A 27,847-nucleotide genomic window follows, 5' to 3' on the forward strand; every position below is an offset into this window, starting at 1 on the left:
TTAATGTTAATTGATATTTAGAGAATATTCACTTAACACTCCCATCTTAAATTTTCCATGGGCTTTAGAATAAAATCTGAATTTGTTACTCTGGCCCCCAACCCCATCTCCCTCCTCAACCTCATCTCACACTACCCGACTCCTCTAATCCACTATGAACATACCATGGTGGTCTAATTTCAGTTCCTCAAACATGCCAAGTTCTTTCCCACCACATGAGGGGCTATGTCTTAGCCCCGTTCAGCCTAAAATGCTCTCTCTCCTCCCCCTGCTCCCATCTCCAAAAGACTAGCCTCCTTGTCAATCAAATCTCAGTTTACATGCCCACTTTTCAAAGAGTCAGTCTTTCACCCATCAGTGTGAAGCGGCCCCCAAGTCACAGTATATCACATTCAGTTCTGAGTCTGTTCTGAGTCACTGCATAGCAGTTATTACTTCCTGATATATTTCCTGTTATTTATTGCTTGTTTATTGTCTGTTTCTCTCGACCAGAATAGAAGCTCAAGGGGGAGCAAGGGCTTTGTCTTGCTCATCCAAGCAATGCCTGGCACTGGCGGCTGACGTATACTGGTTGAATGAAGAAAAGTCTACGGATTAACTTTGCCTCTGATCTTATATTTATTCTCTGTTCTCCATAATTTATTTCTAAATCTAGGTATATTTACATATTTTAATAAGCTGCCTCCAAATCTCACGGGAACAAGGAAGCAGAACCAACACACTGAGCAGTAACTATGCGTCAGGGAATGTTCTAGTGTCCTGCAGTCACACGCACAGCCTTAAGAGACAGGCACTGCCACCACCCTAAGTCTTAGCTGAGGACACCCAGGTAGGTAAGCTAGAAATCGACTGCCCAAGTTTATATAGTCAGAAACTGGTGGAGTCTAAAGCCAAACTTAGGTGGGCTGAATTTAGAGCTGGCGCTCTTAACCACTAAGTTACAGCCTCCCGTAAACAGCATGTTACAGATACGGTTTAGAAAGAAACTGCCCATCCAGCAACTTATCTGAGCCTCACAATCAGCCTGTGAAGCAGCAGGTGATGATCGGTAACCTCATTTCACAGATGAGGTAACTGAAGCTCCAATATGAAGCATCCATACTGTGTGCTCCTCAAGTACAGGAACAGTGTACCCTTCACATTTATAAGCTCCAGGTCTGAAACGCAGATGCTTCAGAGATGGCTCAACGACTGGCCCCACATCCCACAGCAAGTGAGAGGCGCAGCTATACCTAGAGCCTCGCTAGGCCTTCTACGAGTCAGCTACAGATGACGATGAATGCCAATTACACACGCAGGACAAGCAGGCATAGATTAAGTATCACAGAGCATTACAGACAACAAATGACGTGGGAATCAAAGATGTAAGCAATCATGGAAGACTGGGCTAGCTGTCCAGAGAGACTTGTTAGCAAATACGTAAAGTGAGCCAGACCTTAACAGAAGCTAGGGAAGGCAAGCAGCATTCTAGGCTGGAGGAAGGACATAAGTAAAGAAAAAAAAAGAATGTGCTCCATGGTTAGTGGAAGTTCTACGTAAGAAGGTAGCGAAAGATAAAGACAGAGAGGTAGGAAGGTAAGTAATAACTAATATAGAGATATGTGAATGTCAGGATAAGTTATGAGGCCTTAAACATGCTGGAAATGGGACCCAAGAAAATGGAAGTACAACATATAAAATATACATTGCAAGATATCTGACAAAAAAGAGTCTTCTAGGGATTGGGGTCATACAACGGCCTCCAGAAATCATCAGACTGATAAAACCAAGGGCACAGAGAGGAATTATTGATAACCTCAGTGCTTAAAGGCTGTACTAATTTAGAAACCTGTATTTGAAGCCCCAAGACTGGATGGTATCTTCAATAAAAGAATATAGAGCAAGCTCCTGAGGAGCTTTGAAGAGTTATCCTCCAAAGCGATCATCTGGTAAGTTAGATCCATTGTGCACCAAACAAGAAGACAGGAGTGAAGAGCTGGAAGCACACCAACCAAGAGAAATTCCAATGTTTAAAAGCTCAAATTGAAACACATCTGCAGTACTCACCGCCATACTGGCAAGAAGTGCTCAAGAAGTAATCCAAGTAGACTGCCCACGTTTCAACCTCGCAAAAGTTATGTGTTAAAGATTTCCCTGTATTTGACAAGGTGATTTAGTACTTGCTGAAACTGGAGAGGTGAGGCTTTTAAGAACAGAAAAAGAAATCTCTGACAGATGATGCTGTGATACTCATCCAGATTAGAATTCAGATTAAAATAACAAAAGTTACAGCATAGTGAGTAATATCCTTCTGATTTGCCTTATTTTTTTATATGATGCTAAATGTACATCATCATTTGACCATTCTCCCTGGAAATACATTAATATAATTTTTAAAATATCAAGTTATCAAGTATATATATAAAAAAATTTCAAGCTTTATATATGATCCAGGAAGAAAAGAATATCCCTCCAATTTTCAAACTTGTACAAAGACTACAAAGGAGTCCTAAAATGCTTGAGGATAGGATACATATGTCCTTTTTAATATATATTTTAATTTAAAATATTTCCTATTACTGTTCTAATTTCTTCTTTGACTCATAAATTACTTATAAATGTATTCACTTCCAAGAAGTCAAGGATTTCTTAGTAAACTCTGTTATTAAATTTGAGTTTAATTCCACTGCAGTCAGAAAACACTCAGAACAATTTTGATCTGGAAATCTGCAGGAGTTTTCTTTAGGGCCCAGCAAATAATTTCTTTTGATAAATCTTCCATGTGTACTTTAAAGAAGGCAAATTCTATTTCCGCTGGGTGCATCATTCTATATACGTCACTTAGGTCAAGTTTATTCATCCCTTTATTAAGATCTTCTATATCCTTACTAATTTTTTGTCTGTCTGTTCTATAAACTCTTGAGGAGTGTATGCTAACATCTCTCACTAAGAATGTAGACTTGTCTTATTTTAGGTCTGTCAATTTTGGCTTTATATATTTTGAAGTTAGCATTATTTGTACCCAAGAAGTTTAAGATCGTAATCCTGACCCCTTTATCGTTACGAAATAATCTCTAGCTCCAAGTAGCGTTTACCATATATTTGGCCTGTACCAGCTTTGCTTTGGTTGGTATTTGTATCTGTGTGTCCCATTCCATCCTTCTGTTTCTAGTACACTTGTAAGCAGTATATAATAAAGTTCCGGTTATTTATCCAGGAAGGCAAACTTAGACTTTTACTTGGGAGTATTTAGTCCATTTACATTAAATGTAATTACTTATGCAGACGGATTTATGGCTACCATCTTATTCTTTGTTTTCAATTTGACCTATCTAGTTTATGTCCTTCTTTGATTCCTCTTTCCCTTTTTTATGAATCCACTATTGTCTTATTCCATTTTCTCTCTTTCAATTTGTTAGATATATACTTTTTATTCTTATAAGAGCTGTCTTAGAGATTACAATATGTATTCTTAACTGATTACCAGTCAATGCAAATTATTACTTTTACCATCCACCCACCTTCCAATAATCCTAGGATCTTAAAACACTTTAACTTCTTTAACCCCTCTCTTGCTTTTTGTGCTATCATATATTTTAGTTTTATATATATTTTAAAATCTGAAAGCTCTATTATTTTGCATGGTTAACATTCATTTATATTTTACATAGATGTCACCCTTCATGATGACCTCATTCCTTCCTGAATTTCCATCTGGGATTATTTTCCTTCTGCCTGAAGTATCTCTTTTTAGTATTTGTTGCAATGCAGGTCCAGGGATGACAAAATTCCCTTAGTTTTTCTCTGAAAATATCTTTATTTCACCCTCATTTTGAAGGAAATTTTTGCTGGGAATAGAATTCTGGGTTTTCTTTTTTTTTTTTCTTTCATTAGTTAGATGGGCACTTCACTGCCTGGTTTTTTGTTGTGCTGTTTTAATCATTTGTTTTAAGATGTCACAGTCTATTATTTATTGCTCTTTTAAAAATAATGTGTCTTTTTCCACCCTCTGGTTGCTTCTAAGAGTTTCTCCTTGTCACGGGTTTCCATGGTGTTACATTGATGTGCAAAGATAGGTTTCCTTTGTAGCCCTTCTGCTCAGGGTTCTAAGTACCTTGAATCTGTAAGTAGCTGCCTTTCATCATTTTGTAAACCTCTCAGTATTATCTCTTCAAATATTGTTTCTGCCCCATCCCCTCCCTCTTCTCCTTCTGGGATTCCAATTCTACATATGTTAGACCTTTTAACCATGTCCCACATGTCTTTAATGTCCTTATCTTTTTCTTTGCTATATTCTTTCTCTTCTGTGTTTTAGTGTGAGATTATCTACAGACCTGCCTCCCTATGTATTAATCCTGCCTCACATTGTAACCAACCTGCTATTGATTCTAGTCATTAGGTTCTAATTTCAAATATTCTAGAATATTATATCCTACGTATTATGTATTCTACATAATATTCTAGAATATGGATTCTACACAATATTTTAGAATATTCTACATATTATATATTCTACATAACATTCTAGAATATGTATTCTACATAATATTCTAGAATATTCTACATATTATGTATTCTACATAACACTCTAGAATATTTGAAATTAGATGTTCTAGAATATCCATTTGGTTCTTCATAATAAATTGAGCTGAGATTCACTATTCCTCCATTTTTTCTTCTTTTCCTCTATTGTCTTAAACATGTTATTTAGTTATTTTTTAAGTACTTGTTAGCTCAGTATATGAGAAGACTCAATATCTGAGTCTCCTATCAGTCTGCTTCTATTACTTTCTGGGTCATATGATCTTGTATCTTAGAGGTTCAATAATTTTTTACTGTGCGCTGAATACTGTAGGGTCTCTCTATATTATCTTCCACCTGCAAAAATAGGACACAGAGGGTTCCACTTGTACTCTGCTACACAGGTGGGGAGAGGGCTCGTCACCCAATATGGGATGGGGCTGGGCTGGGTCTCCATTTTTGTAGGACCCCGTCACCTCTGGTTTGCCCCTATTCCCAAGGCATGGCTCTCCGTGGAGTTCAGTGAGAAGTCTTTGTCAGCACTAGATTCAGTCCTGCCCATACAAAGTTTTCAGATAGGTCTTTGGCCTCCTGTCCCACCCGGCCTCAAACCTTGACATAAATCTCGACAGGGAGAGTAATCACACGTTTGGGGCTCCTCCAGTCTCATTTGTTTGTTATTCTAGCCCCAGAAACCTCTTCTGGCTTCTCTGTCTCCCAAAAGCAGCCTTCTACCTGGGGCCAAACCTGGACCATCAGACGAGAGTCTGGAAATCAGCGGCTGCCCCACGTGATAAGTAGCTACAGATCTTTAGTGTAAGTCGACCGCTCCCTATAGGGTTTTCATCTCTTGCCGGTTCTGTTTTCAGACTCCTGCTACTGCAGGTCCATATTTCAATACAGCGCCATAAGGCTGTGGGAGATTTCAGTGAGGCTTCCAGAAGCTCCTGGCCTATCTCTTCAGCGACCTGCCCAATGTCTTACTGGGAAAACCAGCTGTGTGTCCGAGGCTCCCCTTTCCCACCACATCTCCCAATTTGTCACTCCAGCCATGCGTGACCAGAAGATGTTGCTACTTTCTCTTTCACTCAGTAGCAGCCCTCTGCCTCAGCTTACGTTTCCAGAGTCAGTAAGTTTCTGCAGAAAATCAAATCACTGCTGATCCTCAGCGTCCCTCTCAACAGTAATCCCTCCTCTAGAATTTTAGTCCAACTGTTCCTAAGTGCTCCCAGAGCACTCCAGCGCCCTTAAAAATAGGATGTTCATAGATGTCGTCAGTATCTATAATCAACTACATATTATACCTTGTACTACTAATTATGGTCAATGAACTTCTTCATATTTGTAAGATACTTAGCAGTCTCAATATTTTCCAAAGTACAGTCTAAATATGCTTTTAAAATAAAAGCATCAGTAAAACAGTTACTTCTTACCTCTTCATAAAACTTCACCTGAGGTACAGCTTCATTAATTTCATTCAAACAAAAATCTTTAAATAGCAAGAAACCTAAAGGAAAAGAATAAAAAATTTCAGGGTGGGCAATATGTTGAATTTTTACCCCACAGGGTGTTTTCAAAGTAATATGTTTACACCTCAACCTCTTTCTCCCCTACCTTAAAAAATAATAATAAAGACTTCAAAGGGCTAATTATCCCCTAGAAGGAAATACTCTGGGTAAGGTAAGAGTACCACACCCCTGGCTCCTTAAGAGTGGAATACCACCTCTATTACACAGTGCCCGGTACACAGCAGGAGGCCACTAGATGTTTGTTGAACAAATGCTTATTTACGTAACCCTTCCCACACGAGTCTGTCAAAGTGCTTAGCATACTCCAACCGATTATCTAACTTACAAGTCATACCCGCCCCGGCCCCGGCATTTGCAAACCCAATGCCTAGGTCAATGCCTGGCACACAGTCAAGCCTCAATGACTGGATGAAGTTGACTAGGACAGGGTGATACCAGGCCGAGGGTGGAGAGACTAAAAGTCAAAAACAACTAAAAAGTCAAAAAAAAAAAAAAAAAGTCAGAAGGAAGAAGGGACGGCTGGAGGAAACAGAAGTCACAGATGGGAACTGAAGGAAAGACTCAATGAAGAGTCTAAGACGTAGGGAGAAGGTAGACCAGAATTCCCCAGGTAGGACAGAGAGAGGCGGTCGAAGCAGACTTGACCGCTTTCATCTGAGGTTACCTAAGGAAATCACGTCACTTGAACCTGTCTGTTACTGTTCCATACATTCCCCCCCACGGTTCCAGGAAGATGACCTCTGAAAATGGTAGACGCTCACTGACTGGGACCAGGAGAAAGTATTAGGACCAGGCCAAACCAACTAGGGTTGGCTAAAGACTGGCATCAGGGACACGGTCAAGCTCACCTCGTCTCCAGGCACTGAGGACACCCTAACACATGAAGCCAAGAGGAAATTCAGGAAGCAGACGAAGAGGAAGAGCTGACGAGGCAAATCTCTGTCTGCACATCAACATTTTTATTTTAAACACGAGCAATGGTTATCTTTTCATACTCATGGCATTTCAAAGTACGTAATTTCAAATTTCCCTTGGCATTTCTTCTTTGACTCTTGGGTCACTCAGAAAAATGTGCGGCTTGAGTTCCAGGTATTTTGGGGCTTTCGGGTATTTCTACGATACTGTTTTCTGTTTAATTCTGCTGTGGCCAGAGAACATGTTCGGTAGGATTTCAATGCTTTCAAATTTACCGAAGCCTGGCTTTGGCCCCAAATTTGGTCCACGCAGGTGAATGCTTCATGGGCGCTCGGGGGAAAAAAGGGGCATAGGGTAGAGTGTTTCGTTAAACAAAATAAAAAGGCAATGAGGCCAAGTTGGTTGACAAGGACTGTTCAAATCCCTCCTCCAAATCCTTACTGAAAGTCTCCTTGTTCTATCCATTATCAACAGAGGACTGCTGATATCCTCATCCGTACTTGTGGATTTGCTCATCTTTTTTCAGTTGTGTCAGGTTTTGGTTCATGTATTTTTCTATTTTGGGGAGAGAAAACTAAAATGAGAACTGACGCTATTTTTGATCACATGAGAGATGTTTTTGCGACGCCTAGACGACAGCACGAACTAATATGCATCTACACCGGCCACCGGCTTTGGGCTGAACTTGGAATCAAGGGAAGACTGTTCGCCATGGCCCATCATGCCCTCTGGAATCGAGGCTTTACTTTCTCCTCCAGCTTGGACTGTTCTCTCCCAAGCTCACTGCGCTGAGGCCATGGGCCTGCGTCCCACGCGCTCTTTAACACTAAACTTGATACGCTCTCCGGGTTACCAACTTGCTGTCTGCCCTGACCTTGTAGAGCTGCAGAGATCAGCTCAAACACCCCCCCCCCCCCACCAAGGCCTGGTAGGATTCTCATTAATTTTCATTCTCTTTCTCTCTCTCACACACATGCACATGTAGACACACATGTGCACATACACACATGTGCATACCACACACTCTCTACGGCACTTGTGGCTAGCACAAATGATCATATGCATATGTTAGTTTACTTCTTTATTGCCTACCTCCCCCACAAACACTGGAAGCTGCTTATGGAAAGACCATATAGGTCCTCTTCTGTACCTACATACGCAGGAACAAGACCATCGTGACACGGATGGAGTGAGGGAGAAAGAACCAAGGAAGGAAGGAAGACTGGGGGAGGGGGGAGGGGGCGGGGGGACAACGGGAGATGAGGGGCAAGTAAGGAAAAGGGAGGAGGGAAAAGAAGGAGAACAAGGGAGAGAGGGAGATGAATGAATGCACACCCAACTACAAATGTTTCTACCTGCTTCTTTAACGCAATTTCCATTGTCAATGTGTGGGATGAGCCAAAGAATGACTGTAACACTCTACAGGGAAAAGCCCCATGATCTTCCTTATGTCTGCACACAAACTGAAGCCCTACTTTCTGTCACAGCAGCTGTTAAAATGGAACGGCAAGAAGAAAGGTAGTTTGCCTTCTGGATAAATTCTAGATCACTGTGTTACAGGCTGAAAGCAATTTCCCTTCACTGGGCTTAAATTACACACACACACACACACACACACACACACACACACCACAAATGTAGCATTTTACAGATCAGAACCAAAGCTAAAGGGCAAAAATAAGGAAAAGTTTGCCTAACAGATTCACTTCATCAGTGTGCTTTCTCCAGATTTTAAAGAATAAAAAATAGTGACCTGATACCTGCTTTTACTAGATAACTGTGGAACGTGTTTAGCCCTATTTTTATATTTGGACCACTGCAAACTGCCTGAATACTGATTAACTTTGGGGTGTATATAACATCCAGAAAAGGTAAACCACCCCAATTTGTCACAATATTTTGCAAAAATTAGGAGAAAGAACTGTATTGCTTTTTATGAAATACCAATCAGAACTTTTTATAATATACAAATATAACTTTTATATTGCTTTTTATAAAATACCAATTAAGAACTTTTTTTTTTTAATTTTTTTTTTCAACGTTTATTTATTTTTGCGACAGAGAGAGACAGAGCATGAACGGGGGAGGGGCAGAGAGAGAGGGAGACACAGAATCAGAAACAGGCTCCAGGCTCTGAGCCATCAGCCCAGAGCCCGACGCGGGGCTCGAACTCTCGGACCGCGAGATCATGACCTGGCTGAAGTCGGACGCTTAATCGACTGCGCCACCCAGGCGCCCCAAGAACTTTTTTAAAGTATCAAATATAAATGTCTATTAGAAATTCTGAAATGTTACCTCCTCAAAATTTTTCAAAGGAGAAAGAAAAATGTGAAAAACGTCTTACAAGAAATAATGTCCGTGCCACGTTTTGCCAAGGAGATTCTAACACTGGGAAGGACAGACTGTGTAATTGTAAAAGCGTCTACCAATATTGACTGATTTGACAAAGCACTTCCTGAGTATCTACTAAGAGCCACAGTGGCTCTACACTGGGGATGCAATGGTGAAGATAAACAGAACTTGTCCCATAGGGGCTTATGGGTTGGCATAAGGGGCAGAAAACAAAGAAGTACACAAAATAAGTGCAATTTATGGTAAATGAGATAAAGGAATTTTAAAAAGTGCTGAGACAGATGATAAAAAGAAGGAGATGAATGTCCATACAGAACGCCAGTAAGACCCCTCTGGGCTGTGACATGAACAGAGTACAGTGTTTCAGATTAGAAAAGGCTAAAATGTTTAATCTCTCTCCTATTCAATAATGTATTACAGGTCTTAGCCGCTGCAATAAGGCAAGAAAAGGAAATAAGTTATTCAAGATGGAAAGAAAGGAAGAGTTAAAACCGATTCTATTCATAGACAAGCTGGTTATCTATACAGAAAATCCCATCTACAACATAACTACCAGGATATATAAGTGAATTTAGCAAGGCTTGAAGGTACAAGGCCATTAGATAAGCATTAATGACGTTCTGATATGCTCACATCACAATTTTACATTTTTATTTATTTTTGAGAGACAGAGCACCAGCAGGGGAGGGGCAGAGAGAGAGGGAGACACAGAATCCGAAGCAGGCTCCAGGCTCCGAGCTGTCAGCACAGAACTCGATGCAGGGCTTGAACTCACAAACCATGAGATCATGACCTGAGCTGAAGCCGGACGCTCAACTGACTGAGCCACCCAGGCGCCCCATCACATCACAATTTTAAAACAAGTCCATCTACAATAACATCAAAGAATAATCAATACTTAGGAATACATAAAGAAGAGATATATAAAACTACTCTGCTGAAAACTACAGAATATTACTAATAGAAATTAAAGACCTGACTAAATAGAAAGATATACTCAGTTTATTGGTTGGAAGCCTCAGTCTTGCTTGGATGTATGGTCTCCCAAAATTGATCTTTAGATTCAACACAAACCCAGTCATAATCCCTGGAGGCTTTTTAAAGAAACTGACAAGGTTTCATTTTAGAATGTCTAGGGAAATGCAAGAAACCTAGAATACCCAAAACATGTTGAAACAGAAGAAAAAGTCCAGGGACTTACACTACCCAATTCCAGACTCATTACACAGACATGGTAATCGGTGTGGTACTGGCATAAAACTAAATCAGTGGGGCAGAACAGAAGATCCAGAAAAGCTCCCTCCCTTAGATGGGCAACCTATTTTCAACAAAGGCACTAAAGCACTTATTGGGAAAAGAAGGTCTGTTCAACAAGTGGTGCTGGAAAAACATCCAAATGCGGAGGGGAAAAAAAAAAAAAAAAAGGAACCCTTGCCTCACGCCTTATAAATAATTAAATTAAGATTGATGACAGAATTAAAGGTAAAAGGTAAAACTCTAACACTTCTAGAAAATGTATAGAATACCTTCACAGAAAATATTTACGCAGAAGATTTCCGAGGCAGAACACAGAAAAAAAATAGTAAATTAGACTTGATCAAAATTTAGCACTATGTTCATCAAAAGACAATTAAGAAAACAGACCGGCCACCGACTGGGGATAAAATATTACAAAAACTTAAGTCTGAAAAAGGCCTTATGTCCAACTTATATATAGTTTTTTAAAAAGCCTCTTACACATCAATTTTTAAAAGAAAACCACCATAAAAGAGTGCATAGAAGTTTGAACACTTCACAATGGAAGCGATACAAACAAGCATTAAGCACATGAAATGGACTCCACATCGTTGATCATCATGCCAATGTAAATTAAGTCACTTTGAGAAACCACTGCACAACGACTTGAACGGCAGAGCTAAGAAGACTGACCATACTGTATGTTGGCAACCAGAACTCTCGTTCGCTGAGGAGCATATACACTGCTTTGGATTCCTCATGCCTCTGAATCCACAGGCCAAGAAGGGAGTCGCTGTGTGGGCTGGGGTGACTGATCCAGGGGACATTGAACTGCTCCTCCAGAGTAGAGGGAAGGAAGAGTATGTCTGGAAAACAGGAAGGAGACCCCCTCTCTCCCAGTATGGCCCTGCTCTGTTGTTAACGTCAATGGAAAACCACAAGAACCCAATTCAGGCAGGTTTGCTAATGGCCCAGACCCTTCAGGAATGAAGGTTTGGGTCACCCCACCAGGTAAACAACCATGACCAGCTGAGGTGCTTGCAGAAGGTAAAGGGAATACAGAATGGGCGGTGGGAGGGGGTAGTTAGGAACACCAGACTGTGCGTAAGCAGATTGCTCTCCATAATGGGGTTGGGAGCCACATCATTCAGGGAGGTGAAGTCCTGACTAGAAGAAAAGACCAGTCTCCCGTGAGCAAGAAGAAATTCTGCCAGCAGCCAGCCTTCGGACTCCACTTGCACATCAGCTCTCTTGGGGCTTTTGAGCCTGCCAGCCCACCCTGCAGATTTGGAATTGCCAGTCTCCATAAACACAGGAACCAATTCCTTATAATTAACTTCCCTCTCTGTGTCTGTCTCTGCGTCTGTGTCTATGTCTCTCTCTTTCCTTCCCTCTCTCTCTCTCTCTCTCTCTCTCTCTCTCTATATATATATATATACACACACACATACACACACACCCTATTGGTTCTGTTTCTCTGGAGAACACCAGACTAATACAGATGTTGAGCACGCTGCAGAATGTATATTCACTTGGGAAAACAGTCTGAAAGCCTCTTATAAAGTCAAACACACACTTAACACACAACTCAGCACCTCCGCTGTTAGGTATTTACCCAGTGATAACATACGGCTCCAAAAAGACATACATGAATCTTCATAGCAGGGGTGTTCACAATTTATTTGAAATAATCCAAAATCCGTCGACTGAGGGATAAATAGTCATATTTTCACGCAAAGGAAGGTTAGTCAGCAATAAAACAAAACGCTAATACATACAGCAACATAAGTAAGTGTCATTTTGCTTGTCCGAAGATGCGGACATAAAGGAGTATATACTATAGAATTCTCTATATATGAAGTTCTAGAACAGGCAAAACTAGTCTGTAATTTAAATAAAACAAGAAAAGGGGACATGAAATTGACCGGGAAGGGCATGAGGGAACTTTCTGGGGACAGAAATGTTCTGTGGCTTGATAGAGGTGTGGGTTATGTGGGTTTATGCATTTATCAGAATGAAACTGTATACAGTACTGCACGTAAAATTTACTCTAAGCAAATATTAACTCTAGCTAGTAGGTTTGCTTTTCACAGTGGCATGAGTTGGCAGTTCTAAAACTATTCATGATGTGTTCTAGGCTTCTACAAATGAGTAAATACACTGAGGGTGACAGGAGCCTTCTTGGAAAAGGGATAAAACAAGGAAAGAAAAGAGAATGTATACTGTACTAAAGGATTGGAACAGGGTATCCATTTGAGATCCATTTAAAACAATTTTTTTAATGTTTATTTACTTTTTTTTTTTTTAATTTTTTTTCAACGTTTATTTATTTTTGGGACAGAGAGAGACAGAGCATGAATGGGGGAGGGGCAGAGAGAGAGGGAGACACAGAATCGGAACCAGGCTCCAGGCTCTGAGCCATCAGCCCAGAGCCTGACGCGGGGCTCGAACTCCCGGACCGCGAGATCGTGACCTGGCTGAAGTCGGACGCCTAACCGACTGCGCCACCCAGGCGCCCCATAATGTTTATTTACTTTTGAAAGAGAGAGAGAGTGAGAGTCGGGGAGGAGCAGAGAGAGAGGGAGACACAGAATCTGAAGCAGGCTCCAGACTCTGAGCTGTCAGCACAGAGCCCGATGTGGGGCTCAAACTCGTCAACAATGAGATCATGACCTGAGCTGAAGTTGGACACTTAACCGACTGAGCCACCCAGGCGCCGCTTGAGCTCACTTTTTTAACCAGCTAGACAAACAGATATACACAAACAGACATACATACTCCTCGCTCTTTAGCTAAGAAGACCTAGAAGCAATGAACACGTCTAGCGTACAAGTTTGGAGGCTCTAAACACCACGCTCTATTAAAAGGAACTACGATCCCTTGAAGAAAAGGCTGGTTGATTCTACAGCAGGGACAGTGAATACCAAGCTAAGCTCTAGACATCTTACTACCCCAGACAGTAGGACAGTGCTCAAAGGATGATGGGGACATATCAACAGGACACAGGAACCAGCTCGAAGAGGCTCCCACTAGCCAAAACTAGGGCAACTAGGACATCAAAATAAATAATATTGTAATGGATTATTACCACTGGCTAAACTAAGGATCCATGAGTCCATACTGATAGATGGATTGGGGAGAGGGGCAGGAAAGAAAGGAAGGAAGGAAGGAAGGAAGGAAGGAAGGAAGAAAGAAAGAAAGAAAGAAAGAAAGAAAGAAAGAAAGAAAGAAAGAGAAAGAAAAGAAAAAAAGAAAAAAAAAGGAAGGATGGAAGGAGGTAGGAAAGAAAGGAAGAAGGAAAGAAAGACAGGGGGAGGGAGGGAATGAGGAAGGGATAAAGGGAGGGAAAAGGTAGGGAAAGGAGGAAGAGGGCAAAGGAAGATGGAGGGAAGGACAGAGGGAAAGCTCTTCCTTAGAGACAAATGCCAATTAGCAGAAGGAATAATGGAGTATACAAGTCAAGGCGTGCTAAAACAGAGGGTAAAAATTTGATAATATTTATATAGTCTCAAAAGCAATTTCCCATAAATTACTTATTACTTACAAAGGAAAACACACACGCTTTAAGCAAGGGATCAAAATTAACATCACTAGCACCGGAACCAAGCAGCATCACGACGGGCTGGGAACAGCACATCTCGTCTGCGGTCTTCCTGGCAAAATGCATACTCTGAACCTAACTGCTCGGGAAGAGTAGACAACCCAAAAGAAAGGGACATTTTACAAAACTGGCCTGTACCCCTCAAATGTGTTGAAGTCCAGAAACCCAAAGAAGGCTAAGGGACCTGGCCCGATTAAAGGAGAACGAAGACGTGGTGACAAATAAAAGCAAGCTTCACCCACGACTGGATCCCAGGCTAGGAAAGATTACAGCCAAGATGGACATTTGGGGACAACTGTTAGAATCTGGACATAGTCTGTGGATTAGACAACAGTACTGCACTGGGGTCAAGTTTCCTGATTTTGAATGTTACAGTGCCGTTATCTAAGGGAATGACCTTGTTCTTAACACACACGAACTGAAACAGATAACGGTCAAGAGGTGTGAGGTCTCCAAAGTGCTCCCATGTGGTTCAGAAACAAATCGCAGTGAAAGACAGAATGATAAAGCAAAAGCGGCCGGATATGTGTGATGGTGCGGCCATCTAAGGGGAACGTAGGAGTTCCCTGAACTGTTCTTATCGCTTTGCTTTAAGTTTGAAATTAGAGAAAACTATAATGCTTAAATGTATGCAAAAACAAAAAGTTACAAGAAAAAAGGCAAAGTCATAAAAAATAACACGACTGAAGGGCACCTGGGTGGCTCAGTCGGTTCAGCCTCTGACTCTTGATTTTGGCTCAGGTCATGATGTCACGATTCATGAGATCAGGATCAAGCCTCACATCAGGCTCTGTGCTGACAGGGCGGACCCTGCTTGGGATTCTCTCTTCCTCTCTCTCTGCCTCTCTGCCCCTCCCCCACTTGTGTGCACCCACGCATGCACGCTCTCTCTCTCTCTCTCTCTCTCTCTCTCAAAAAAAAAAAAAAAAGACTGAAATTCTATACCATTTATTGGAAAAGAAAGGGAAGTTATACTAAAGAAAACTGAAATTTGGCTTTTAATAATTAAAATTTTTAATGTGGATTTTTCGAACAGAAATTATTGCTATAAACCTAGCTTTTCAAATATTTATTCCCTTTATAATTAGTAATTTTCCGTCCACCTAAAAGCTACAGAGTTCTTGAATAAACACAATATAATGGGAAAGCTAATATAATTTAAACAGAGCCATGCTTATAAGCTTCACTATAATTAAACTTAATTCTAAGAGAGAGGGGAGAAAGTGACTTAATGTAGAAAATTAGAGCTACATGTTCCAAGAGTTCTCTAAAATATTTTTTTCTAACAATGTGAAGATTATCATTTCATGCACTGCATTTCCATACGGCCTTCAGAATGAACCACACTGTGCAGCCATTCCAAATCCCACATTTCTAGAAATGTTCTTCAACTCCTTCCAGCACCCCTTAAAATAATTCCTTGTAACTTGTCACCCACTAGCACAACACAAACCAACACATGGTTCCATCAACCGCACTAGACTGTCTCTAAACCAGGATTAGAAGTGTTACACATTAGACCTCCTAGCTTAACCTTCCATGTAAACAACTTAACAAAACAGGTGTTGGGCGGTCTCTGATATTAGCACGTTTTTTTTCAAGTTTAAAAGGAAAGGCCTCGGAAGGCCTGGGTGGCTCAGTCGGTTAAGCATCTGACTCTTGATTTTGGCTCTGGTCATGATCTTGCAATTCGTGAGCTCAAGCCTTATACTGGGCTCTGTGCTGACAGTGTGGGGCCTGCTTGGGATCCTCTCTCTCCCTCTCTCTCTGCCCCTCCCCCACTTGCTCGCGCGCGCACGCTCTCTCTCTCTCTCTCTCTCTCTCTCTCAAAAGAAATAAACTTTAAAAAACATAAAATGGGGGGTCGCCTGGGTGGCTCACTTGGTTAAGCGTCTGACTTCAGCTCAGGTCATGATTTCAGTTTGTGGGTTCAAGCCCTGTGTCAGGCTCTGTGCTGACAGCTCAGAGCCTGAAGCCTGCTTTGGATCCTTCTCCCTCTCTCTCTGCCCTCCCCCCACTCATGCTCACTCTCTCTCTCTCTCTCTCTCTCTCTCTAAGAAAGAAACAAACATTAAATAAATAAATAAATAAATAATAAATAAATAAATGGAAAAGGCCTTGGATTATCCAATCTCCATATTTCTTCAATTCTAAGATTCTATTACTCTAAATAAAATAAAACTAATCAAATTATAAAGGCATGGAATGAATGGTGAAGAACACATAAACATAACTAACAGTCATGAGGTCACAGAGAAGAAAATCAGACGCAGCAAGCTGGCGAGTTGGAAAAGCCCATGAAGGCACCCAGACAGGAAAAGAAATCAGTACCATGATGGTCCAAAAATCTAAATAAAATCAACCAAACACAGTGAACACTTGCCAGAATTCTGCTGTGCAAAATAACAAAAAGCTCTTAATAATCACATTATTTTTTAATGAAGTATAAAGTTTCCTAGTTAGTGAAGAGGCATTCAAATAGAACATAAAAAATAAACTATTTAAATTACCACCTTGAAATATTAGAATTCACCTTTTTTACTGAGATAATGGAACCAAGAGATCCTTAAATTTTAATTTGAGAATTCAACTAATTAGATTTATTCAGAAATTTGTTGCACACCCACTATTGATAGCATATTTCTATATAATAGCAATAAATAATGGGAAATTTATATTTAAACACAGTATCATTTGTACTGACACTAAAACACAGAATGCCTGAGAAAAAATCTAAGCCAATACGTACATGATTTGTATGCTGAAAATTACAAAATACTAATGAACAAAACCAAAGAGGATCCAAATAAAGGGGAAGAGATACCATGTTCACAGATCAGAGGACTCCATATTGTTGAAATGTCATTTTTCCCCAAATTGATCTAGAGATTTAACACAATCCCAGTCAAAAACCCAGTCGGAATTTTTGTAGAAGTCAATAAGCTGACTTAAATTTTGGGGCGCCTGGGTGGCTCAGGTGGTGGAGTGTCCAACTCTTGATTTCAGCTCAGGTCATGATCCCAGGGTCGTGGAATTGAGCCCCATGTCAGGCTCTGCACTGACCATGAAGCTTGCTCAAGATTCTCCCTCTCTCTGCCTGTCTGTCTGTCTCTCTCTCTCTCTCTCTCTGTCTGTCTCTTTCTCTCTCTCCCCATCTGCCTCCTCCCCTGCTCATGTGTGCTTGTACTCTAAATAAATAAATACACAAACAGACAGACTTTTGCCATTCAACCCAACAATCCTCTCCTAGGTGTTTACCCTAGAGGAATGAAAAGATGAATGCTCTTATATTCACAAAAAAATCTGCCACAGATATTTCTGGTAGCCTTATAGACTAACACCCCCAAACTGGAAATAACCCCCAGGTTCTTCAACTGGCAAAAGGCCTGTAACATATCCGTAAGATGGAACCCTGCCCAACGATACAAAAGAATCGGCTACTGATACTGCACTATGAGTGAATCCCAGGTGCATTACTCAAAGTGAAAGAATCAGACTCAAAAGGCTACATACTCAGGGACTGCACAGAAAACAGAGCGAGGGGGGCGCCTGGGTGGCTCGGTCGGTTAAGCTTCCGACTTCGGCTTAGGTCACGATCTCGCGGTTCGTGAGTTCGAGCCCCGTGTCGGGCTCTGTGCTGACAGCTCAGAGCCTGGAGCCTGCTTTGGATTCTGTGTCTCCCTGTCTCTGCTCCTCCCCCACTCACGCTCGCTCACTCTCTCAGAAATAAGGAAACATTAAGAAAATTTTTTTTTAAAAGAAAACAGAGCAGAGGTTGGCAGGGAGTGGGGAGTGGGATAGGGGCTGACCATGAGGGGACACTAGAAAATCTGGGGAGGTGATGAACTGCTCTATATCTCGATTTCGGTAGTAGTTATATAACTTCACGCATCTGCCAAAACTCAGAGAACTGTATACTCTAAATGGTGACTTTTCCTTCACTTCAAGAAACCTGACCCTCTCCCCCGATGAAAAAAGTAATGTGAAAGAAGAAAGAAAAATAAGATTGAGTACACACAACAGGAACAAGGCTCCAAAGATGTTCCTGAACAGTGGCTGTAAGTGGGCCACAAACTGGGATCAAAAATTTCTAGAAGCCAACGCCCGATCACTTATATGGTCATCGATGTCTATAGGACGTTTTCCAGAAAGCACACATTTGTACAGTAGATAAAATCATTCACACCCAGAGGCATGGGAGCCAAGAAGGAAATTATAAAGGTTTTTGATAACACAGAGGTCGGCAACAACTACTCTCACACATCCAGGATACACAATATTCTTGTAAAAATGAAATTGTAAATAATAAATAGATAAGCAAAGTCACAAGAAAAAAAAGCATACAGATAGTGAAAACTCTCAAAGGGTGTTGTGTCCCTCCCGGCTGAATATTACTAACCTAAATTCCCAAAGAATAATTCTTCCTTTCATTTGTTCCAAGTTCCAACAGGAATAAGTAAATATAAAGTGAAATAAATATTTAGCTAATTACACTTAGCTATTTCACCTAAACCTTAACTATACTTATTTTTATTTGACTCTACCAGATTAGAACTCTCACTTCTTGATTTAAAACTTTACAGGAGAAAATTGTACATGAAATGTAAGTTAGGAATACTGTCCAGAGTTAGGTCTTCTAAAATCCAAGTTATCCATTCTGCCCCTGATTTAAATTCATGACATACATGTTCAATAAAATACTCTTAGATTAATTAATGGGTTCATTTATTTAGATAATGGGGAGATGTGGGGCCCTGAATATTAAGAATCCAGTAGACAAAAAGCACAAATGGTAATGAACGTGGCCAGAAAAAAAATTCATGAATGTTCCCAGAAATTAGCTCTTGACTCAAAAGGGAACAAAGAAGTCAGGATGGAGAAGAAAATGTGGAGATACAGTGGCAAGAAAACTCTATCTAGAGTCTTCTAACAGCTGCCTTACTTTCAGCCTTTTAAAAACATTTTATTATACAATGGTAGGGGGTGCCTGGGTCGCTCAGTCGGTTAAGCATCCGACTTCAGTTCAGGTCATGATCTCGCAGTTCATGAGTCTGAGCCCCGCGTCGGGCTCTGGGCTTACAGCTCAGCGCCTGGAGCCTGCTTTGCATTCTGTGTCTCCCTCTTTGACCCTCCCCACTGTGCTCTGTCTCTGTCTCTGCCTCTCTCTCTCAAAAATAAATAAACATTAAAAGCATTTTTTTAATGACAGAAGAGAGAAAGGTCACCACGCTAATACTCTTTCTAGACTGCGGTCAATGTTTTCGTCTGTCACGGGTCTGTGCACATCCAACAGTAAACAAACTGACAATTAAAGTGAGATGCAAAATCACTTAAAATGAAACAGAAATATTATTCTAGTAAGCCACCCAATACATGTTTCCCAAAGACTTCTGCGGGAGCACCTGTTAAAACTGACATTATGGAAACTGGGGTGTGAGTGTGCATGCCACAGAGGAAGACACGGCCAGGACAAAAGGGGTGGGCGTGTGTGGGGCGTGTGTGGCCGTGCACCTGATGAGTCTAACCGCGATCTTAAACAAGGAAGAAACAGAGCAAGAGTCAACCAACGGATACGCGCGAGCCTACTTTGTCGTCACTCCTGAGGCTATGCACTTAGGATCTGAGCACTTTTCTAGCGTGCGGAAACAAAAACGTCTCACTTAAAAGAGAATCAAGCCCAATGTATTTACAGCATGACACTCTAAGTGTGAAACGAAGGGCTTCTCAAGGCAATTGCAATCTCACCGGAGGTATGGACAGACAGACTTACTGCGCTACATTAGCCAAGGCCCAGCCGGCTTTGTAGGGGAGAGAGGCACCCCTGAGACCGCCCACTGCAACCTCGCCTGGCTCCCCGCCAGGTCTCCAGGTCCCTTTCCAGTCCCTCCCCATGCTGCTGCCCTGGCTCTTAGCACGCAGCTCCCCTGCTGTTGAACTTCTCGTCGGGGCTGCACAGATATGCTGGGCCTCCTTCCAGGGCACGTGCTGCCCCACCGCCGGCCCGGCCAAAGTGCAGTGCGCACCCCAGCCGCCCAGCCCGCCACATCGAGGGAGGGCCTGCAGGCACTGCACACTTTCAGATGCACTCGCTCCCCAACCGAGCCCAGCTCCTCTTTTCCCAGAGCCCACCCCAGGCTAGGGCCACCCCAGGGGGAGCCATCCCTCTTGTCTGCCCCCACGGCCCGGGGTTCTTAGCTCTTTCAAGGCACGAGTCCGCTACGCTGAAACTATCCATTCTTATTTTATGAACAGACAAAACAGTTCAAAGTGTGAAAAATGTATTGAAAGGCATGAAGTGGAAAGTTCCATTCCCGGCCTGTGCCTCATCGTCCTAGCCGTGCGCCCTTCACCATCGCCCCCAAAGAGTCACGGCTGTTGGTGTCCTGGTATCTCTTCTGGAAGGCGGCGTGTGTCACTTCTGGGCCACAGCTGTTAAGAAATCCGTGTGCTTTCCTAACCCTCTTTCACCCAGCTCCGCACAGGGGCCGCCAGTCCTGAGGGACACCAGTGCCACGTCACAGAACAAACTTAGCACGTGGAAGGAAGCCTCCCACTAACCTCAAACACCTGCCCCGCACTGTTACCAGAAAGAAAGTTTTTTTTAAGTTACTTATTTATTTATTTTGAGAGAGACAGAGACGGACAGCGTGAGCAAGAGAGGGGTAGAGAGGGAGGGAGAGAAAGACACAATCCCAATCAGTCTCCAAACTGTTAGCACAGAGCCCGAGGCGGGGTTTGAAATCATGAAACCATGAGTTCATGACCTGAGCTGAAACCCAGAGTTGGAGGCCTATACAGCTGAGCCACCCAGGCACCCCAAAATTCTTTTTTTTAAGTTTGTATTTATTTGTTTTGAGAGAGAGAGAGAGCACGAGCAAGGGGGGGGGGGGGCAGAGAAAGATGGGGAGAGAGAATCCCAAGCAGACTCAGCGCTGTCAGCACAAAGCCTGATGTGGGGCTCGAACTCATAAACTGTGAGGTCATGACTGAGCCAAAACCAAGAGTTAGATGCTTAACCGACTGAGCCACCCAGGTGCCCTAAGAAAGAGACTTCTATGGGTACAGCCCATGACATTTTGGGTCTGTTACAGGCACTTTACCTTCTAACACAACATAAAGGGGGGCACAGAATGAACTCTTATTTTCCACCATACTTTATGCACTGCCCGCGTCAGCCGTTTGTCCCCAACACTATAGCTCGGAGAGCCCGCTCTCCCGGTCTTGAAGAGCCCCTTGGTCCCTCCTTGCAGCTGCACAGTACTCCATCCTACCGAATGCCATAATCGGTGTAACTTTTTCCCCGATGATGAACGTTTGGGTTGTTGCAAATACTCGGCTCTTGGAAAACCACCGCACCGAATAACTCTCCCCATACGTCATTTCTCGTGCATTCAAGCATATTTGTAGAATACGTTCCTTAGCGTGAGACTTCTGAGCCCGAGGGCTTTATCGGGGTTCTGTCAGTTTCACAGACCTGGCGGAACCGGCCCCGTGGGCGGAGCACCTGCCTGTCCTCCCCGCAGCAACGGGGCCCAGCACCTGCCCTGAAACCCACAGCCACACCAAAACAGTGTCACCACACTGTGGGCTCCGGCACCAGTTTGAAAGATAAAACAGTTAAGATTTCAGAGTCCCCTCACTTTGCGCTGCTCTTACGTTTTCATATAGTTGAAAAATCTTTTCGTACGGTCAGGTTCCTCTTACTTCTTTTGCAGTGATCTGTCTTTCTACCACCTTCGCCCATTTTCACCCTGGGTTATGGGTCTTTTGCTCACAGTGTGGAGGGCCTTTCTGAACTGGGGTTCACTAGTCAGCGCTGCTGTCCAAGGAATCCTTCTGGCTCTCCACCTGTCGGGTCCCTGGCCCCGTCTGGGTGACCTGTGCGCCCACGTCTGGTTCGTCGTCACACTCCTGGAGTTAACAGAAATACCTCTAGCATTTCCCCGTAAACCGGGACTCTGGCCTTTGGAACGGGCAGCTGGCGTCATGTCAGGGAAGGACGCACCTCTTCCGGTGTCAGTGCATGGCAGCTGTCTACCCGGGGGCCCCTCGAGACGGCCTGCCCTTGGGGACTCGTCTCTCTAATCCCAGCACAATGGCCAGGGCTTAATCGGCTCAATAAACTTTTCATTAATTGACTAAGGGGAAAGGGGAGTGTGGCTTGTGGCACAGTCACACATGCTTTTGGGAAGAAGGGAGGCACAAGCCAGGCGTGGAGACATGAATGGGCCAGAGAGAGGCGGGAGGAAGAGCGGCCAGGGGCTCGGAGGCGGGAATTTCAGGCCAGAAGGAGAGGGTGAGACTTCAAACCTGGGCACGGGAAGGCAGCGGAAGGGATGCCGGACGACCCCGGGGAGGCTAGAGCGTGCAGGGGAGGGGTCTTCAGCCAGCGGGCCCAGGGCCCACTGACAAGAATACCGGCACCGCGTCCTGGTCACTGGCACAATAGCTGGTGTTCGCGGAAAGCTTCCAGATGCCCGGAGGCCTGCTGGGGGACGGTCTTTCCTGGAAGTCGGTGATGGTTTTACACAAAAGTGCAACTCTGCTCTCAAATCCAGGTCTGAGGATTTGAGAGTCAGGGCCCTCTCCTCAACACGGCAGGCCCTGGACACTGTCACTTACCCTGCCACTGTCACTTCTTACCTCGTGGCTCTCTGCAATGTGACACCCAGCTGCCACCACACTGTCCCAGGTGGACCTCCGTGTCCTTGTCCCATTCCGAGCCAACCTCAAATAGGCACTCGCTGGTGACCCCTAGTTACTAATAGCGCCTCCCTACCTCCACCCCTGAACATCTGTGTGAGGAGGAGAAGACGTTCTCAAAAGGCTTCAAGGCGCCAAAGGACAGAACCGTGACAGTGAACGCCAGGTGGTCAGGCTGCCGCGGCCGACCCGCCGGGGCGAGAAGGCCCACAGCCCGCTGGGGCGGAACCCCAAGCAAGAGCGGCCGGAGCTGCTTTTCGTATGTAATGTGCAATTCAGTGAACGTGAAAGGACTACTCAGCAGAGCAAGGACACCGTCTCTGCGATTACCGTGCCCAAATGCACTTTAACTTTTAACCGGCTGACTACAGTAGTTTGACCACGAAATGACATAGGTGTTTTATAAAGCTATAGACGAAGTTTAAGTGTTTGAAGGCGGTTACACCATCTCCCGGAAGCAGGGATGCGGCCGTGGGAAGCAATGCTGGCCTCCCCCCACCCTCTGTGCAAGGAGGCGATGGAGGGGGGACGGCTACCACAGCGGCTGCTCTGTGACCCGTCTGCTCCCAACAGCTGTCCGCCTGAGCCCTCCACTTCCGGGGGGGGCCGTGCACACACCCGGCCCAACGGTGCACAGACGCCCACGGGGGACACAGCGGAGGAGACGGAGGGGACACGGGGTACATGATCGGCGGGCCATTACTTCCCACCCCCCCCAGAATACCGTCTCCACACTGAGAGGCAACCACATAATATGTAAACATACTCTTTACACAAGAGGCTGCAAGGAAGAGTTTTCTAGAAATGGCAGTTGAAAGGATTTTGCGCTGAAACAGAGTCAACCAAAGGAAAAAAAAAAAAAAAAAAAAAAAAAAGCCAGGGCCTCAGCTGTGTAAAATACTGAACTAGATGCCGGAGAGTCACAAAGAAGGAAAAGCGTCAGACATTATCTTTGGTCCCGAGGAATTTAAGCTCCAGTTAGGGAACCAGCAGGAAAGAGGAACCTGGTATGACTACATTTTCCACGGTAAGTGCCCAAAACGTGCCACACACAAAAACAGTCAGAAAACGGACTGTTTGTAGTCAGAAATCAGGCGGGGGGTTAAGCTCACCCTCCCACGGGTGGCCCTGGGAGGACAGCCCAGAAGCACGTGGAAGACAAAGGCGTTCCACGGAGGGGGACAGAACGCAAAGGAAGGTGAACAGGGACAGCGCGTAACGCTGGTCTCTGAAGGTGGCACCAGAGGAAAAAGATGAAGGGAGAAGACAGAGGCCGGTTCTGGTCATTCGAGTGACAGCAGCAAGTAGAACCTCATTCATGGTGGGGGATGCGGGAGGGCGTAGAACACGGGCAGGACAGGAGGAAACGGTGTTTCCAGAATACCTCCTAACAGTTAGAAAAGGGACTGCAGAATGAACATAATAGGAGAGCCAGGGGTGCCGGTGGGGGGGGGGGGCTCAGTCAATTAAGCATCCGACTCTTAATCTCGGCTCAGATCCTGATCTCATGGTTTGTGGGCTCGAGCCCCAAGGGAGGCTCTGCACTGACAGCATGGAGCCTACTTGGGATGTTCTCTCTCCCTCTCTCTCTCTGCCCCTGCCCCTACTCTCTTTCAAAAATAAATAAATAAATAAAGTAAAAAAAAAAAAAGAAAAAGAAAAAGAAAAAGAAACTAGAATAGCCATCCTGAAAAATATGGGTCAGGGCGTTATCTTAGCTATAAACCAAGGTGGCGGTGGAAATGGGAAAGGAAGGGGACATGTGTGACAAAGGCAGAGAGGTGTCAAACTGGCGTCACAACTGGGGACCCTGGGTGGCTGGAGAACATCGGTGGGGTTGTTACCATCAACACAAAGGGAGAAGAGGGGTCAGTTTGGAGTGCGTGAAGGGGACGGTGAGGGTGTTCACGGACCAGTGTTCTTGTGGGAAATCAATCACACTGCCTTGTCCTGGCAACAAGGAGCCACTCGGGGTAGAAACTCCCCACTTCATGCACGGCCGAGCTGGTCGCGTTTCCCCTGAATTCTACCGCTGCCTCATGAGACGTGTCACCTGCATCGTCGGGAAAAACCTCTTAATTAGACTACCCAGCACAGCACAGTCACTGACAGCTTGAGCTACGGAGGGGGCCGACGCCAACCCCGTGAGGTCAAGTCCCGCCCAGCCCATCTTTGTTTGCAAGACTCGCGGCGAGTCATTTCACCTCCGAGTGTCTTCTGTCCTGTAAAATGAGGCCAACGACAGCCTCCACAGGAAGTTATTCTGAAGACTGAGATCGAGATGCAGAGCACTGAGCACCAAAGGGCTGGATAACGGCGGCCACCGCCACCCGGAAGTCCGGACACAAACTCTTTCAGTGCCTCTACCTCTCCTGCCTCTTCGGCTTCTGCTGGAAACCGACCGCCCCCTTTGCACCACTGTGCAATCAGAGCAGTGGTATTACACACCCAGGGTCTCCCAGGTTGCTCCAGTTCCATATAGTTAGCCCATTTTCCCACCAACAGCCAAATATTTTAGTTCAAAAATAAAATTACACTGCAGGGCATAATACAGTAACAAGGGGTGGACTTAACCTCCCACCATAACAACCGGAAAACGGCACAAAATGTATGCAGCCACTGTTTTCAGGCCTAAAAGGGGCTATGGTCTGTGGGAGAAGGGGAATAACGAGAAGGGCCCCAGGACGGGCCAGCTCTTGGCCTGGAGGTGCTTTCTGAACCGTGATGTTGGGAGTGCGACCCAAGCCGACCAGGGTGGCCTTGCTGAGGCGAGGGCCCTGGAAGTTCAGGGGATGGAAGGTGCCTGGAAACAGCAAACACATTTAAAAAAATGAACAGGAATAGCTAACAGACCAGGAGTGGCAACATAACAGACTAGAACCTACTCAATCCGAAAGAAGAAAAAAGCAGAAGAACAACTAGGAAGATGTGAGACGTAAACCCAACTGTATTGGTAATTATTTTCCTGTAAATGTTCTAAATATTCTAATTAAAAGGCAGAGATTAGAGGCCAGCTCTACCATGCACACATGAAAGGAGGTGTGGTTATATCCACAGTAGGGAATGCAGACATCAGAACAATCTATCAGGGTGAAAAAGACATCTCACCAAGATAAGAAGGGAACGTGCGTTAACTGACATTAACAATCGCAATGTGCATGCACCTCTCAAGGGGGAGGGGGCCCAGCAATTCCACTCCAGCCACTTACCAAAAAGGAAGGACGGTATCCGTGCAGCAAGATGTGTTCACAACAAGGGGCACCTGGGTGGCGCAGTCGGTTAACTGTCCGACTCTTGATCTCGGCTCAGGTCACGATCTCACAGTTTGGGAGTTCAAGCCCCACACTGGGCTATGTGCTGACCCGCACAAGAGCCTGCCTGGGATTCAGTCTCTCCTTCTCTCTGCCCCTTCCCCGCTTGTGCATGCTCTCTCTCTCAAAATAAATAAATAAACTTTAAAAAAAAAAAAAAAAAAACTTTAAAAAGATGTGTTCACAACAAGGATAAAACGGGTAAAAATGTCAATAGTGGTTTCACTCATGATTGCCCCAAACTGGAAGCAATCCCAATGTCCATGAACACTGAATTGTGTTAAGTCCACACGATGGAATACTATTCAGCAAGAAAATAAACCAAGCCCTGAACAATCCACAATATGGATGGCTCTCCAGGAAGGACACTGGGCTTGGGCCAATAAGCCAGATACCAAAGAGTGCATGTTGTTGGACTCTGTTTAAACGTACTTCCAGAAAAGACAAATGTAATCCATTGTGACGAGAGCAGATCAGGGGTTGCCTGGGGCTGGGGTGGGGTGGGGGGGCAGCTGAATACAATGGGGCCAGGATGGTCTCTTTAAAGTGATAAAGGGGCTGGCTGGCTCAGTCCCTTAAGCTGCTGACTCTCGATTAAGGCTCAGGTCATGATCTCATAGTTTGTGAATTTCAGCCCCTGCATTGGGCTCTGAACGCTGCTTCAGATCCGGTCTCCCTCTTTCTGCCCCTGCTGCACTCACGCTTTTTCTCTCTCTCAAAAATAAATAAATGTTTAAAAAATTAAAAAAAAAAATAAAGCGATGGACTTGGTCTATACGTATGGACTGTGGTAATAGTTATACCAGTGTACATTTCTGTCAAAAGTCAAACTCGGGGGAAAAAAGGGGGAGGCACCTGGGGGGCTCAGTCGGTTAAGCGTCCGACTTCGGCTCAGGTCATGATCTCATGGTTCGTGAGTTCGAGCCGCATGTCAGTCTCTGTGCTGACAGAGCCTGGAACCCGCTTTGGATTCTGTGTCTCCCCCTCTCTCTCTGCCCCTTCCCCGCTCATGCTCTCTCTCTCTCTCTCTCTCTCTCTCTCTCTCTCTCTCTCAAGAATAAACATTAAAAAAAATTTTTTTAATTAAAAAAAAAAACACAAGCATATAGCACAGTTAGCACAAAAGCAAGAAAAAAATCAGTGACAACTGGTTCCTTACAGATGCGGTATCTCATGAGGAGGAAGTCAGGTATATTCTGAAAACCATAAATGAGAAGAAACAATGAGAGAAAAAGAAGGGCCCCAAAATCAGTGTTCCCAGTAAAGCTGTTCTGTTTCGGGTTCTTTTCCACCACCACTTCTGAGCCCACTTGCTGGTGTGAGAGTAGGAGCCACCAAACAAAACGAATTCCAATTGTCTTAAATAGTCACAAATCGTATGGCAAGCAAATTGGATTCCTGAGAACAAACTCCAAAAGCCAATAATGATTTTTTTTTTTAAGTGATACTTGCATCCACATTCGAAGCAATGAAAATTTCCACTGGGAAAAAACAAAAACAAAAAAACACACCAATTTCTGTGGAGAATAAGTGCATCTTTCCAAGGTAAGAATGTTTGCTTCTTTTAAAAGTAGCCCTCTTGGGGCGCCTGGGTGGCGCAGTCGGTTAAGCATCCGACTTCAGCCAGGTCACGATCTCGCGGTCCGTGAGTTCGAGCCCCACGTCGGGCTCTGGGCTGATGGCTCAGAGCCTGGAGCCTG

At 44.1% G+C, this 27,847-nt stretch overlaps 1 protein-coding gene across 3 annotated transcripts in view; it reads right to left on the reverse strand.

Annotated features, from left to right (window-relative positions):
* The window catches only part of GRK3 (G protein-coupled receptor kinase 3), a 103,344-nt gene that overhangs the window by 61,117 nt on the left and 14,380 nt on the right, over nucleotides 1-27,847 (reverse strand). For 2 of the 3 annotated variants that reach the window (XM_040463906.1, XM_040463908.1), the window contains exon 2: nucleotides 5,934-6,007. The exons of the other annotated variant lie outside the window; for it this stretch is intronic. In XM_040463906.1, the coding sequence (XP_040319840.1) occupies nucleotides 5,934-6,007 (74 nt within the window). The remainder of the gene's footprint in view (nucleotides 1-5,933; nucleotides 6,008-27,847) is intronic. 3 annotated transcript variants of the gene reach the window in all.

The sequence above is a fragment of the Herpailurus yagouaroundi genome, unplaced genomic scaffold (genome assembly GCF_014898765.1).
Source record: "Herpailurus yagouaroundi ecotype Mexico unplaced genomic scaffold, PumYag 428, whole genome shotgun sequence".
NCBI classification, from domain to species: domain Eukaryota; kingdom Metazoa; phylum Chordata; class Mammalia; order Carnivora; family Felidae; genus Herpailurus; species Herpailurus yagouaroundi.